The sequence below is a fragment of the Esox lucius genome, chromosome 19 (genome assembly GCF_011004845.1).
Source record: "Esox lucius isolate fEsoLuc1 chromosome 19, fEsoLuc1.pri, whole genome shotgun sequence".
In the NCBI taxonomy this organism is placed as follows: Eukaryota; Metazoa; Chordata; class Actinopteri; order Esociformes; family Esocidae; genus Esox; species Esox lucius.
Window position 1 is genome coordinate 32246898 of NC_047587.1, and position 14758 is coordinate 32261655.

A 14758-nucleotide genomic window follows, 5' to 3' on the forward strand; every position below is an offset into this window, starting at 1 on the left:
ATTTGCATAATTATTAGTAGTCTGGCTCCGCACCAATCGTGGTGTTGGAACTAAGGTTGGAACATTGTTGGGGCGGGCCTTTGAAGACTGGCGGGGAGATTCGAGCATTCCACAACGGTGGGGCAACAGAATAGGAAATGTAAACGGATTATTAGATAACAACGCTTTTGAACTAAAAATCTGTGTATCTTAAACATTTAGTTTGTCATGGTTACCCACGAAAATTGACACTGCAGGTACATCTCGTTGTGGTCAACCATTATTTTCAAGGTAAGCCTTTCGTTAGGCTTCTTAGCTACGCTAACAGCGACAGTACTGTACTAACTCGTGTTAAATAGGTAGCTAACGTTAGCTCAATAGCCAGCTGTTATGCGGTTTACAAACAGTTACTGTTAGTTATGCATGGAATTGTAGTATTTCATTAATCACGTTTGAGACTGTCACCACCTTGTTAATGTAACTACGCCGTTGCGTAACCAAGTTACGCCAGCTAATTCGCTAGCAAGTCTAGCTGGGGCCTCAAATTGTAGTTTCCAGAGAGCTGCATGTTTTATTCAGAAGACGTCAAGAGGCCTCGGCTAGCCGGCTAGTAGCAATTGGTTAGCGAGCTATGACAGACATTGATCCCTCTTAACATGTTACCTACCTGTTTGTAACTGTTAATTGTCACCGGACGTTTACCCCACAACCAGCTAGTTAACGTTAAAACGTTAAAATGTACATAATCATTGTTTATTTAGCTTCGATATAGGTTGTTTTGTAGCTGCCTGTCAATATTGCTAATGTGGTGCTTAACATTTAGCATTGCCAGAGATATTATAAAAAGATGTTAATCGGCCAATGAAATGTATAGCGTTCAATTAAATGTAACGTCCTCAGTAGGCAGTGCACTGGGCGTTCAGATTGGCATACCACCTCACATGGTTGCAATAGTAGTGAAAACTCCTTTGCGGGAAGCATATAACGTAATATCGCAGTTAAATCGAGGATTTAGTGCCGCAAACAGAAGAGTTTAGATGAGATGAGATTAAGTAAAAGTGGAGTCCCTTTTCCTTTAAACCTGTCATTTTATAGGCCTCTTTTTTTCCCTAGCTGTTGGAAAATAAGGATGTGCATAATTGAAAGCCAATAAAATAGAGTAGCTCCCATTTTTTTTCGCTCTAAATCCAGAAAAAGATTGTGGACCTGTATAATGAATTCTTATGGACAGTATGTTTGAAGCTCTGTTATTGTCCATATGTGTTTAATTGTCATCATTAGAGACAATTAAGACTACCATATTTTCATTGTGATCCTAAATGTGTGTGAGCCTAGATTTTTTTAGGAGCACGTGTGCTATTTGTAATATATATTTTATATAATTTAAAAGCCAGCTTAGAGCCCTTTGTTACATATGGATTTGCAATACCCCTCAAGTCCCAATGTAATCCATGCTTTTTCTGACCTATGGTTTCCATGTAAAGTTGCCTATTGCCTGACAAGATTGAGAGGGTTTTATCTATGGTGTGCTCCATTCAAGATGATTTGAATTCTTCATTGAGTCAAGCTGCAGGAGGATGCTTAGCCACGCCCCCTGCCCCCCAACACTGGGTCAAGTTGTCCTCTCACACACTTGGGTTCTAGGACCTCCGTATTTACATGTTAAGCATTGGACTGGCAACTCATGTGTTGAAACTGCATCAGGATTAAGCACTAGAAACTTAGCATATTCGATTTGTTTTTTGTATTTCTTTGACAGCACTGATGTGCAAAATGTGCTCAACAAACTGTAAGCATGGTGGTTGAGGCAGCCTGGTTAAGCTAACTATCTGATCAGATGTGTGCTGTACACATTCAAATTAGGAACCGAAAAAAAATCAGAAGTCAGGTATTCCATGCAAAATCAATGATTCTGACTCAAATCCTGTTGTTGGATTTTCAGGTAAGGCTCTTGATATAAATTTTTCATACTTGGTGGTACTATTTTCACCTGCTCTAGTTCAAATGTTGATAAAATTCAGCAAAATTAAAGATTTTGATGTGCATAACCTTTAATTAATCCATACCAGTTTTTTCATCGTGGGGGTGATTGAACTTGGTCATGTCGTTGTGTGTTACCTGATTCTCTTTATGTTTGTGCTGGCCACACCGTTTTTCTTTTACAATGTTCAGCGGATTCTTGTGAACCAGGCGATATAAGCAATTATGGTAAACTCATTACCAGAATGCATGATTTGCGTTCTTTTGCAGGGGTGGGGTGCTCTAGCAAGAACAAAGTCACTAAGACATCTGTAAATACGTTTTTGACTCAAATGCATGGTATACATCAATTGAAAAGGGAGGGTCAGGGGAACATGCTGCTTGGCAAATTTCCTCTCAGACACACCGAAATCTACATCTGTCCGGAGTCATCAGTCAGACAATCACCATGACCAAATGGTGTGAGGTAAACACAAGTAACTCCCTTCGGAATAAGAAATGTATCTGGAATATCAGAAGAGTAATATCAGATATCGGAAGAGTATCTGGAACACATGGATGTGGTTGTCAGTGGAAAATCCCCATCATCAGGTGCATTTACAAATAAATGACCAGTTAGAGCTAAATAATAATACAAATATATGTTCAGTTGAGTCTCTGGAACTCTTTTACATACAATCTAGTAATGAAGATTTTAGGGTTTGGTTATGCCCATTAATACAGTTCATATCACTTAACCGGTATGTATTCACATAGCGTTAGTTCTATGATTCAGAGTTGTATAGTTAGTAGGGTTGAGAGATCTTACTATATGATTAGAATTACAGCCATTGTGGATGAAGACATCTGTAATGTATAAGGTCATATTATATTGCATTTCAACAGGACTAAACATCGCTGGAGTCTGGCAACACGTGTCAGTGAGAGACCAGCAGGGCAACATGTTAAATAGCGTTTATTCCCTGCAAATGTCAGGATGTTCCTTTGCCTTAACATCTAAGTGACTGTGATTCAATCATGCAGTTTTTTTGTGGTGAGGTAAATGCTCATGCCCATTCACACCAACAGGTTGTAGCATGGAGGTGCTGGAGGCGATGGAGGTGGACCTGCAGCTGGGAGGGCCCAGTAGGGAGCCCGTGCCTGACTCTGACGCTCTGGCCAGCCTGGAAGAGCTCCCCGCCATCGTCCCCGACTCTGGCAGCGAAACCGAGGTTGAGGACGAGGCAGAAGCTGCTCTTCCTGACCCGCCTCGACTACCGACCACCTGGGCGTACAGTCAGAACAGAGTCAGAGTGGAAGGTCAAGTTGGTCCCCGAATCAGAATGGAGGGTCACATTGGGACCAGGGTCAGAATGGAGGGTCACACTGGGACCAGGGTCAGAATGGAGGGTCACACTGGGACCAGGGTCACCACTGCAGCCGCCCTGAGGCAGCGGAGAACCAGGTAATTATGGTCGGAGGTCGCATGGAATAGAAATGAATAGAAGGTCAGGGAGGCATTTATGTTGATGTTTCCCCCTTATTCTAGGTTAATACATTTTTTACTGAATGTGTCTCTTTCCATTTAAATATTTTGGTAGTATAAGGAGAATTCAGGAAATGGGTCCAGGAAATGTTTGGTAATGCAGTTGCCTAATTTACATTTTTGCAACCCTGCAAGTTGGTGTGATCTTCAGGGACACTTGAACTACAACAACTAGAGCATTGAGAAATGTTTTTTATTTCCATATTTCAGTGTCTCTCTTTTTTACATTTTTTGTAGCTCATTTTGTCTGTCAGTTGGCTAGTACTTTTTCCACCAGTTGGCCTTAAAGACTATTAGGGTGAAATGTATAATAAAGAGTTTCCGCTTTGAGATTAAGATATTTATGTTGAATAGTCTATTTAGCCCAACAGGTGGAAAAAAGTAGCAAATATTTCAGATTGCCATTATATCAGGGTAGATATGGCCTTTTCTAGTCCATCGGCAGTTGGCCCTGTTCTACCCGGCTCTCCGATGGTCTCTCTATATGGCTAATCCTAGTGCGCCCTTTAGTGTTGACTGTGGTGCAGTAACAGCCTTCTGGACGAGTCAACTCTAGCTGTGAGAATTATCAGCAAACAGCCAATGAACATGAAGGTTGCTATTCTCACAATAAGGTAACAATCACATTTTCAGAAATGGGCGGGTTGCCACAGTAACCCAAAAATAAGAAAAAGATAAAACACGTTTTGTTGCATTCAATAATAACATGCCTGGACATGCAGTCAATAAACAAGCTGTACCTAGTCGCTGTGTTGGTAGGTATCCCTATATCTAGATGATGGGAGTATCAAAATGCTGAGGTGTCGTAAGCCATATGAAAACACCTTAATTGAAATGGATCTTAAAGTCGGTCTGGCCCTACTGAAAGCCGGGGTGTCCTAGTCACCTGAAGCATTCTGCTGAGACGTGCACACATGGCATAACTGACGTTACCTGTTGTCTACTTGTGGTGATCAACAGGTCGGGCCTGAGGGCGCACCACGCCACCCAGGCTTCCGCGCCTGCTAGCCGTTTCCTTGATTTCCTGCTGCGGGTCCCTGCTGCCAACCAGGCCGAGCCTGACTCTGGGAGTAACACGGAGGTGAGCGAGTCCGAGGATGAGCCAGAGGCCCCGGTGGCAGCCGCCGATCTTTCCATCCCTGCCGTTTCCTCCAGCCCTCGTCTAAATCCTTCAGTGGCAGCACCGCCCCCGCAAAGCATTGATCCGGCAGGTAAACCAGGCTCCAGTCTAACCCATGCTTTGCCATTTCCCACTGTCCCAAGAAAAAAATAGATCACGATGTCTTTCCTGTGTATAGCTTCTAACGCGACAACAGAGGCTAGAAGAACAGAGGCCGGGAATCAAGCGAATCCTGTGGTAAGACCACTTTCGTTGTCAGTTACGGGCGTACAGATTGATACGACGAGCTAGTCGGCAGTTTCTCCACTTCCGCTGAGTTTCTGTTTCTTCACTGTGGTACCTGCCATGCTTTACCTCACCGTTCCCTGCCCAGGGGGCACCGGACTCCGACCCCTCTGATGGCGCGGCTCCACTGCCTCAGGTGGAGGAGACCGAAGGGGAGAACTGCCCCGTTTGCTTTGAGCCCTGGACCACGTCAGGGGAGCATCGCCTGGCGACACTGCGCTGCGGACACCTGTTCGGATACACCTGCATCGAACGCTGGGTGAAGGGTCAGGGCCATGGAGCCAAGTGCCCCCAGGTCAGTCTGTCTGCTCCAGTGTGTCCGGGCTGGGAGGCTGGGAGGCTGGGAGGCTGGGAGGAGGGGCGTTGGTTTTGACCTGGGCCCACAGGAATGATGGTCACCAGGTCAGGTGGACTGGAGTTAATCTTGTCGAACCTTCAACGCTTATTAGAAACCACAACAAATGCTGTAATGAAATATGACCCGTGTGCGTAGTGATCTTTATTATTTCTCCTTTTTTCCCCCTGGTCTGTCTCATTGAGATGAAATTAGACCAGTGTGCTCACTGAAGCGAGGTGGGAATGATGTGTTCATTGTATCCATCTATAATAGCCTCACCTTCATTGTCCATCAAACTTCTAATCCTTTAAAGAGATACGCATCTGCAATTTCCTTCCATTTGTAGTAGAAGGGTAGAGGAAAGAATGGCAGAAAAGTTGAGCACGTCTTTTGCCCTACGCATACCTTAGGCCAGTGGTTCTCAACTGGTTTTGCTTTGGGACACACTTTACAATGATTATTCATACTGAATGTTATGGATTGTATTGCAATTTACATTTTGCAATGTTATATAGATTTTTGCGGTATTAACGGACAGGTCTGTCTTGTGTCCCAATAGGCCTTTTCGCTGTTAAATAATTGTACTATACAGTATACAGCTCCAGAACAAATGAAGAGACCACTGCAACAAAAAAAGTTGAAAAGGAAAGTTTTTTGAGTGAAGAACAGAAGCGTTCAATTTGGAGTGGTTTCTTTATTCTGTTCCTCACTCAAAACCAAACTTTTTTTTGGAAAGGAAAGAAAAAGGTGCAGTGGTCTCTTAATTTTTTCTGGAGATGTATAGTACATAGTTCTGTTTTGAAAGACCTGACTGCCATAAAACATGGAAAATGGGTTTTCAAGAGAATATCTGTTCTAAATGATGCAATGATAGACTTGGCTACATATGGTGTTTAAAAAAAAAAAAAAAATCTGTGAAAGAAAACAGACCTAAATGAGTTTTTCATTGAAAGTACAGGGTGTTGACTTGTCAGGCATCCGTTAACTTGCGAACAGCACATCCATGCACGTTTCAGTAATAGCAAAAAAACAACAGAACAATTGACACAATTGTGATACTTGATTGTGAACCATCTCGCTCCTAACAAGCATTTCACACCACCGGTAATAATCTCTGGCTGACCAGTCTCCGAGCTAGACGAGCTAGCTTAATGTGTTTTGTTGATATTCTGCCCCTAAATGTGTCTCACAGACAATGTTTTAAGTCTTAAGAGAGCAGTCTCAGTATGGCTCTGTTTATATACTGTTCCATGCAATGTCTGCAGTGCAACAAGAAGGCCAAGCGCTCCGATATCGTCCTCCTGTACGCACCCAAGCTGAGGGCTTTGGACAACACCGAGCAGGAGCGTATGAAGAGGTAAAGTGGCCAAGGCCCCACCCTCCCCAGGTTTCCTGACTGGCACGTTGATGTGGTTGTATTGATTTGGCCGTACGTGCCGCTGTAGGGAGGGAGCTGCGGACAGTGAGTGACGGGTCTGAATGTCATGTTATTGTGGGCAGGTCACTGGAGCAGGAGCAGTCCCTGCGTAGGAAGGCTGAACTGGAGTCGGCCCAGTGTCGGCTACAGCTGCAGGTGATAACCGACGAATGTGGGAAACTACGCAAGCAGCTCCAGGTGCTTTGTTTTTGTTTCTTTAGCTGTTCACTCCCATTTCCCCTGGTCTTCTGTCCATATCGTTTTATATCTATATATATATACACATTAGATGAGCCAAAACGTGACCACTCACAGGTGAAGCGAATAACGTTGATCATCTCCTAACAAGGGCACATGTCAAGGTCTGGGTTGATTAGATGGTAAGCAAACAATCAGTTCTCGTAGTTGTTGGATGCAGGAGTAAAGACCTGAGCGACATTGACAAGGGCCAAATTATGGCCAGATGACTGGGTCAGAGCATCTCTGAAACGGCAAGGCTTGTGGGGTGCTCCCCGGTCAGCAGCGGTGCGCACCTCCCTACGGTGGTCCGAGGAGGGACAAACCGGTGACGGTGTTGGGCGCCCAAGGCTCGTGGATGTGTGAGGTTATACGGTCTGGTCTGAACCGACAGAACATCTACTGTGGCACAAGTCAGAGAAAGGTTGAAGGATGGTTACCGGAGGAATGTAACAACACAACCCATGGCACCCTGCTGCATATGGGACTGTGTAGCCGCAGACTGGTCAGTGTCCGTGATGACCCCGTCTGCTGCCGAAAGCACCTACAATGTACCGTTTACCTGGGGAAGTGATGGCACCCGGATGCACTGTGGGAGACAAGCCGGTGGAGGGAGTGTGAGGCTTTGGGCAAATGTTCTGCTGGGAAACCCTGGGTCCGGGCATTCATGTGGACGTCAATCTGACACGTGCCCCCTTCATTGCAATGGTATTCCCAGATGGCAGTGGCTTCTTTCTGCAGGGCAGTGTACTCTTCCACACGGCACACATTGTTCAGGAATGGTTTGAGGAACACAACGAGTTCAAGGTGTTGCCCTGGCCTCCAGATTACCCCAGATCTCAATCAGATCAAGGATCTGTGGGATGTGCTGGACCAACAAGTCCGATCCATGGCGGCTCCACCTTACTTTCAGCACTTGAAGGATCTGCTGCTAATGTCTTGGAACTTGGTACCACACGGCACCTTCAAGGGTCTTAGAATCCATGCCTCAGCAGATTGGCACTGTTTTGGCGGCACACGGAGGACCAATAGCATATTAGGCGGGTCGTCATATTTTGGCTTATAAGTGGATATCTGTAGTCACTGAGATTGATGTACCCCCAAAAATCAACTGTGCTAAATTTCAGCATGTTGCTTATAGGGCTGGGAATTGCCTGGGGCGTCACAATACAGCATTATCCAGATACTTAGATAATTCTGGGATAATGAAGTGATTCTTTGTTTTGTGATATACTCCGTATTGTAATTTGGACAACTTTAAGTCTAATTTTAAGTCTCTTTAAATCTAAAGTCATTAGCACGTTGAATCACGTTGAAGCTTCAACTAGACCTGCTATAGTTAAATGCATTAAAAATAGTTTTTGTAATGCCTTGTAGTTATAAATGTACCATTTTAACTGCATGTTTAAAAGTCTTAAGCATGTCATGAACTGCCTCCTATTCATAATTGCATTCTAAACCAAAACACAGACCTACAGTATGTCCCAGTGCTAGTAGACTAATCAGGGACAGCAGTCTACACATACAATCAGTTCATTACTCAGTCCATCTTTATATACACACAAATGAATATGCCAAATGTTAACTCAAATTATTATGTAAGGTCACTGTTTTGGTGGTGCGCCCAAATCATGTGCTGGTGCCCCCAACTGAAAGCCTCAATAACACCAGTACCACCTGTGGAAATTGAATGTGAACAGTGCAGACAAGTCACTTTCTCTTCCCTCCACCTCTGACAGGAGCTGAAGACTCTGATGGCCCAGCCTGGCTGTGCACCTTCTCAGAGCAAAGGGACCTCTCTCTCTGGGCTTTCCCAGGGACAGGACGGCGCCAAGGCGGGCCAATACGTCTTCTCCAAGGCAGTGCTGGTGTCCCAGACGGGGGGCTGCAGGGTTCTGTCGTATTGTGAGCCTCTCAGCTGCCTGCTGGCCTCACAGCCCTCCCCACACACCACTCTGGTGCCTGGTGAGACCTTCTGATGAGATTTGAGACACATTGCAAAATGCCTTTGAGAACAGATGTGAATATCAGTGGAGAATATTTTCAACCACCTGTGAAGTATGTTCTACCTTCAAGAAGTGTTTCTGTGTTTTGGAATGATTTCCTTCTGTTTCTTCCTCATGTTTGTTGTCTTTTGACCCCCCTACCGTTTGTCAGGCTGTGGTGTGAAGAAGGTGAGCACGGTGAATCTGAAGGCCTGCCAGTATGTTCCCATCCATGTCAAACAGATCCGAGGCCTAGCCTTCAACAGACAGGCCGACAGCCTCCTGCTCTCCGGTGCCCTGGACTGCACCATAAAACTCACCAGGTAACCAGCCAAGACCCAGTCTTTCTCAAAACCCAGTCTTTCAGAACGCTGTTGGTTTCTCTGCCCCAGACTTGGATGGAGAACCACATTGAACTTTCCCAAGAAATAATATGATTTGGTTGCACGGCCTGGGTTGAAGACCAACCGTTGACGGGCCTGTGTTCCTGCCTGTGAATGTAATGCCCCCACGGTACCGCTTGTGTCCTTCAGCCTGATGACCAACACTGTGGTGCAGACATACAACACCGGTAAACCCGTATGGAGCTGCTGCTGGTGCCTGGACAATAGCAACTATGTGTACGCCGGCCTGACTAACGGCTCCGTGCTGGTGTATGACACCAGGGACACCAGCACCCACGTCCAGGAGCTGCAGCCACTACGCTCCAGGTCTGTCTGGCTGCCTGGTCAATATGTGATTTTTTTTAACCTGGGAGTATTCAGTAAAAAAAAAAAAAGCTTCTAGGCCTAAATTTAGTTTATTTGAAGCCGTCTGGTTTGTTTTGCTGCTCATCGTCTGAGACTGTTAAATACATTTTGATGTAGATTGAACGTGAAATATAATTCACGTGTTGTAATATATTAAAAAATGCACTGGATATGTAGTCTTCGGTGCATGTGAAAACCACACGGCTGGAACCACGACCCGTCTCCCCCCAGGTGTCCCGTTGCCTCCCTGACCTATGTGCCCCGCGCTGTATCCCGCTCATTCCCGTGCGGTGGCCTCATCGCAGGCTCTCTGGAGGGGGGCTGCTTCTGGGAGCTGGTTGGCGGGACAACCTACAGACGCCATATGTTGCCCCTGGAGATGGGAGGCTGCACAGACATCCAAGTGGAGCCAGAGAGCCGACACTGTCTGGTCACCTACAGACCAGGTAACACACTGAGGAGGAATTTTGAACTCAACAAAAAAACGATTTTATTATATTCAATTTCAGTTGGCCACATCTACCAAATGAAAGCAAAGGAGGCTCAAAAGGCTGAACAGGGGGCGCCCTTTCGGGGGATACGTTAAGCACAAACAGCCGAAGTGGTTCCTCTTCACTGCAGGATTGTATTCTCATACCTCGTAATGGGTGTTTTGACCACCACTAAAACCTGCACCTACCTCTCCAGTGTTTACTATGACTCTGCATGTTTGACCCCGTGTGACCCCAGGGCGCACCAACCCGTCACAGCGCTGTGTTCTGATGGAGCTGAACAGGACGCCTCCCCCTGTGGATACTGACCTGGAGCACTCGTGTTCCTGCTACCCGGTCCAGGCCTTCAGCATCGGCTCCTCCTGCAAACTGCTCACCAAGAACGCAGTGTTCAGAAGCCCGGCTGGGGAGGGCTCCACTCTGGTCTGTGCTGGAGACGAGTCCACCAACTCCACCATGGTGAGCTATTGGCTGATGCAAGTGTGGAGGAGATCGATGTGTGTGTTTTGGGTTAGGGGATTTTTCAACGTGGATTTATGGGTTTGTGTGTGCGCACCATTCCCCGGGTTTACGTTTGTTAGACCAGCGATTATTATTTTGATGGAGCCATACAAGGGGTGTCTCACATACAGTGGATATAAAAAGTCTACACACCCCTGTTAAAATGCCTGGTTTTTGTGATTTAAAACAATGAGACAAAGATATATCATGTCAGAACTTTTTCCACTTTTAATGTGACCTATAATGTGACCAATTGAAAAACAAACTGAAATCTTTGAGGGGGAAAAAAGGAAAAACCTTAAAATAACCTGGTTGCATAAGTTAAATAGAAGTCATTACACACCTGCCATAATTTGAACAAATAAAGTTCACCTGTTTGTAGGATTTTCCTGATATTTTCTTAGTTGAATCTCAGAGCAAAAGCAGAGCTCTTCCAAAGCATCAGAGGGATCTCATTGTTTAATGATATCAGTCAGGAGAATTTCCAAAGCATTAAATATACCATGGAACACAGTGAAGACAGTCATCATCAAGAGGAGAAAATATGGCACAACAGAGACATTACCAAGAACTGGATGACCCTCCAAAATGTATGTAAAGATGAGAAGAAAACTGGTCAGGGAGGCTTCAAAGAGGCCTACAGCAACATTAAAAGAACTGCAGGAATTTGTGGCAAGTACTGGGTGTGTGCTACATGTGATAACAATCTCCCGTATTCTTCATATGAATGGGGTAGGGTGTCAAGACAGAAGCCTTTTCTTACAAAGAAAAACATCCAAGCTGATGCAAAAACAAACGTCAAGTCTCCCAAAAGCACGTGGGAAAATGTGTTATGGTCAAAAAATAACACTGCTCATCACCCAAAGAACACCATACCCCCAATGAAGCATGGTGATGACAGCATCATGCTTTGGAGCTGTTTTTTTCAGCTGGAACCAGGGCCTTAGTCAGGGTGGAGGGAATTATGAACAGTTCCAAATACCAGGCAATTTTGGCACAGAACCTTCAGGCGTCTGTTAGAAAGCTGAAGAGGAAGTTCACCTTTCAGCATGACAATGCCCCAAAGCACACATCCAAATCCACAAAAGCCTGGCTTCTCCAGAAGATGATTAACATTTTGGAATGGCCCAGCCAGAGCCCAGACCTGAATCCAATTGAACATCTGTGGGGTGGTCTGAACAGGGCTGTGCACAGGAGATGTCCTCGCAATCTGACAGATTTCGAGCTCTTTTACAAAGAAGTGTGGGCAAATATTGTCACGTCAAGATGTGCCATGCTAATAGACTCCTTCCCAAAAAGACTGAGTGCTGTAATAAAATCAAAAGGTGCTTCCACAAAGTATTAGTTTAAGGTGTGCACACTTATGCAACCAGGTTGAGTTCTTTTTTGTTGTTGTTTTTTTTATGTTTCCCCCTTAAAGATTTCAGTTTGTTTTTCAATTGCATTGTTCATGTTATAGGTCACATTAAAGGGGGGAAAATTCTGACATGATTTATCTTGGCCTCATTCTTTTACATCAAAATAACCTGGCATTTTAACAGGGGTGTGTAGACCTTTTATATCCACTGTAGGTTAGCCCCTTTGGGAGGAGGTGGATGGCATTTACTGAAGTGTGTGGTGTGAGGTGTGTGTGGTGTGGTGCAATGTTGAGAACTGTCAAGACCTTTCACATTGGATTTTAGTAATTAAGCAGACACTTCGGTTTTGAGCGGCTAACAGTTAGGTAATATACACTGCACAAAAGAATTAAGGGAACACTTATATCAGGCATCTGGGCCGATGAAGGAAATATATTAAAGATCAAAATCTTTACTGTACGTTGCGTAATTCATTTAGAACAAAATGATGTAACACAGGTCAGTGGAAACCAAAATCACCAACCGATTGAAGGCTGGATTCAAACTCACTCTGAAAATCAAAGTAAACAATTGAAATCACAGGCTGTTCCAACTTGCATGAAGTTCATCACAGAAACTCATAATGTGACTCAGCAGTGTGTATGGCCCCCATGTGCCTATATGCACTCCCAACAACGTCTGGGAATGCTCCTGTTGATACACCGGATGGTGTCCTGGGGGATCTCTTCCCAGACCTGGATCAGGTCATGAGTGAGCTCCTGGACAGTCTGTGGTGCTACTTGGCGGTGTCGGATGCACCGATACTCAATTGAATTCAGATCTGGGTAACATGAGGGCCCGTCAATTTCATCAATACCTTCATTATCCAGGAACTGTCTACACACTCTGGCCACATGAGGCCAGGCATTGTCCTGCACCAGGAGGACAGCAGTCAGGGTAATGTTGGCAAGCATGTGGAGGTCTGTGCGACCCTCCAAGGATATGCCTCCCCAGACCATCACTAACCCACCGCCAAACCTGTCATGCAGGATGATGTTGCAGGCAGTATAATGTTCACCATGGCATCTCCAAGACTCATGTCTGTCACATGCTCAGTGTGAACCTGCTCTCCTCTGTGAAGAGAACTGGGTGCCATTTCTGGAGTTCTCTGGTGAATGCCAATCAAGGGCCCTCCTGCCACCCTCATGGAGTCTGTTTCTGATAGTTTGGTCAGAAACATGCATACCAGTAACACGCTGGAGGTAATTTTGTAGGGCTCTGGTAGTGTTCCTCCTCGCACAAAGGAGAAGATACTGGTCCTGCTGCTGATTAATGCCCTTCTACAGCCCTGTCCAGCTCTATTTGTGTAATGAACTGTCTCCTGGTATCTCCTGCTTGCTCTTGAGACTGTACAGGGAGACACAGCAAACCTTGCGGCGGCACATATTGAGGATCTTGGAGGAGTTGGAGTGCCTGTGCAACCTGAATGGGCTGCAAGTACTGCTTCATGCTACCAATAGTTACAAGGACACTAGAAAAACACAAAACTATAGAAAAATCAATCGGGAAGGATAAGGAGCGAGCAATTGTCTGTGGCCACCATTTGCAAAAACTCCTGTTGGGCGTTGTCTTGCTGTTGCCTCTAGTGCACCTGTTGTCACTTTCATTTGCACCAAAACAGGTGACATTGATTCACAATCGCTTATGCTTCCTAACTGGACAGATTTATATCCATGAAGTTTAATTGACTTGGTGTTATACTGTGATTACATGTTCCCCTTAATTTTTTTTAGCATTGTATTATAAAATGGCAAAACCATGCAACTTGGTAGTAAGTACATCTTACTCTACATAGGAATATCCATTGACTCTAATCATTTCATCTTTATCCAGGTGTGGGATGCCAAGAGTGGATCCTTGATTCAGAAGTTGCCTGCTGACCTCCCAGTGTTAGACATCTGCCCATTTGAGGTGAACCAGGGCCACTACCTGGCTTCTCTCACTGAGAAGATGCTCAAGATCTATAAGTGGGAATGAGGATTATGGAGGACGCCACTCTGCGAGCATTCTTTAATAGCTGCTGCTGGGATCTATATGTAACGCTTACCCAAATTCTTACCCAAAGTAACTACAGAGGAGCCCTTGCTGTGTTCAGATTGCAGTGGAGTGTCTGGAGACCTACATTGCTGGAGAGTTTAAGGACTGAAAACCCATCACATAGAAAATAAAAATAGCATAACAGATATGATACAGTGAACTAGGCGTGTTGTACACCCACTCATCCCTACTCTGCCTTTTGCTTGGCCTTGTTTTGGAAGTAGAGAATAATTGATGTGGTTGCCATTTATACATGCTGCCAGTGTGAGACCTTTTCAACGTCGTGCTTCATCACTGGTCTTGCTGATGGATACGTGAATTAAAATCATGACACTGACCGCAAACAAGTGTTACACTTCCTGTAAATCTAGTTGGAGAAGCCAGCAGGCTGTATCAAAAATAATTCTGGATGCTTTTAAAAATGTTCTTTATATTAGTTTGAGGAAATTGTATATAAGTGTCATTTATACCATATGTTTGTGTACAATTTTTGAAATGTAATAAAAATGTCATTGGTTACTTTTCGTATTTACTCATGATTAATACTATATATTTAATATAAGGCAGAATGTTTGTCATTGTCTTTTTTATATAAATGAAATGTCTACGCCTTCTCAACTCTTCATTCGTCAATAACATTCTCACGGAACGTGTTTTCGCAATGAGAGTTTCAGTCTAGAAAATGTGGATCTATGTGTGAGTTTGCCAACAACGCACA

At 44.7% G+C, this 14758-nt stretch overlaps 1 protein-coding gene across 2 annotated transcripts; it reads left to right on the forward strand.

Annotated features, from left to right (window-relative positions):
• The first annotated feature begins 63 nt into the window (after positions 1-63).
• On the forward strand, positions 64-14535 carry rfwd3 (ring finger and WD repeat domain 3). Of its 2 annotated transcripts, none has more exons than XM_010905416.4 (13): positions 64-270; positions 3028-3403; positions 4445-4695; positions 4783-4841; positions 4978-5184; positions 6492-6583; positions 6727-6799; positions 8620-8845; positions 9038-9188; positions 9399-9575; positions 9846-10060; positions 10344-10564; positions 13837-14535. In XM_010905416.4, the coding sequence occupies exons 2-13, from the start codon at positions 3036-3038 to the stop codon at positions 13978-13980; spliced, it is 2184 nt and encodes a 727-aa protein (XP_010903718.3). In that variant the 5' UTR covers positions 64-270; positions 3028-3035; the 3' UTR covers positions 13981-14535. The 2 variants fall into 2 exon arrangements, with proteins under 2 accessions (XP_010903718.3, XP_010903717.3); XM_010905415.4 differs by having other exon boundaries at positions 6727-6841; positions 13837-14534.
• The last annotated feature ends 223 nt before the right edge of the window (positions 14536-14758 follow it).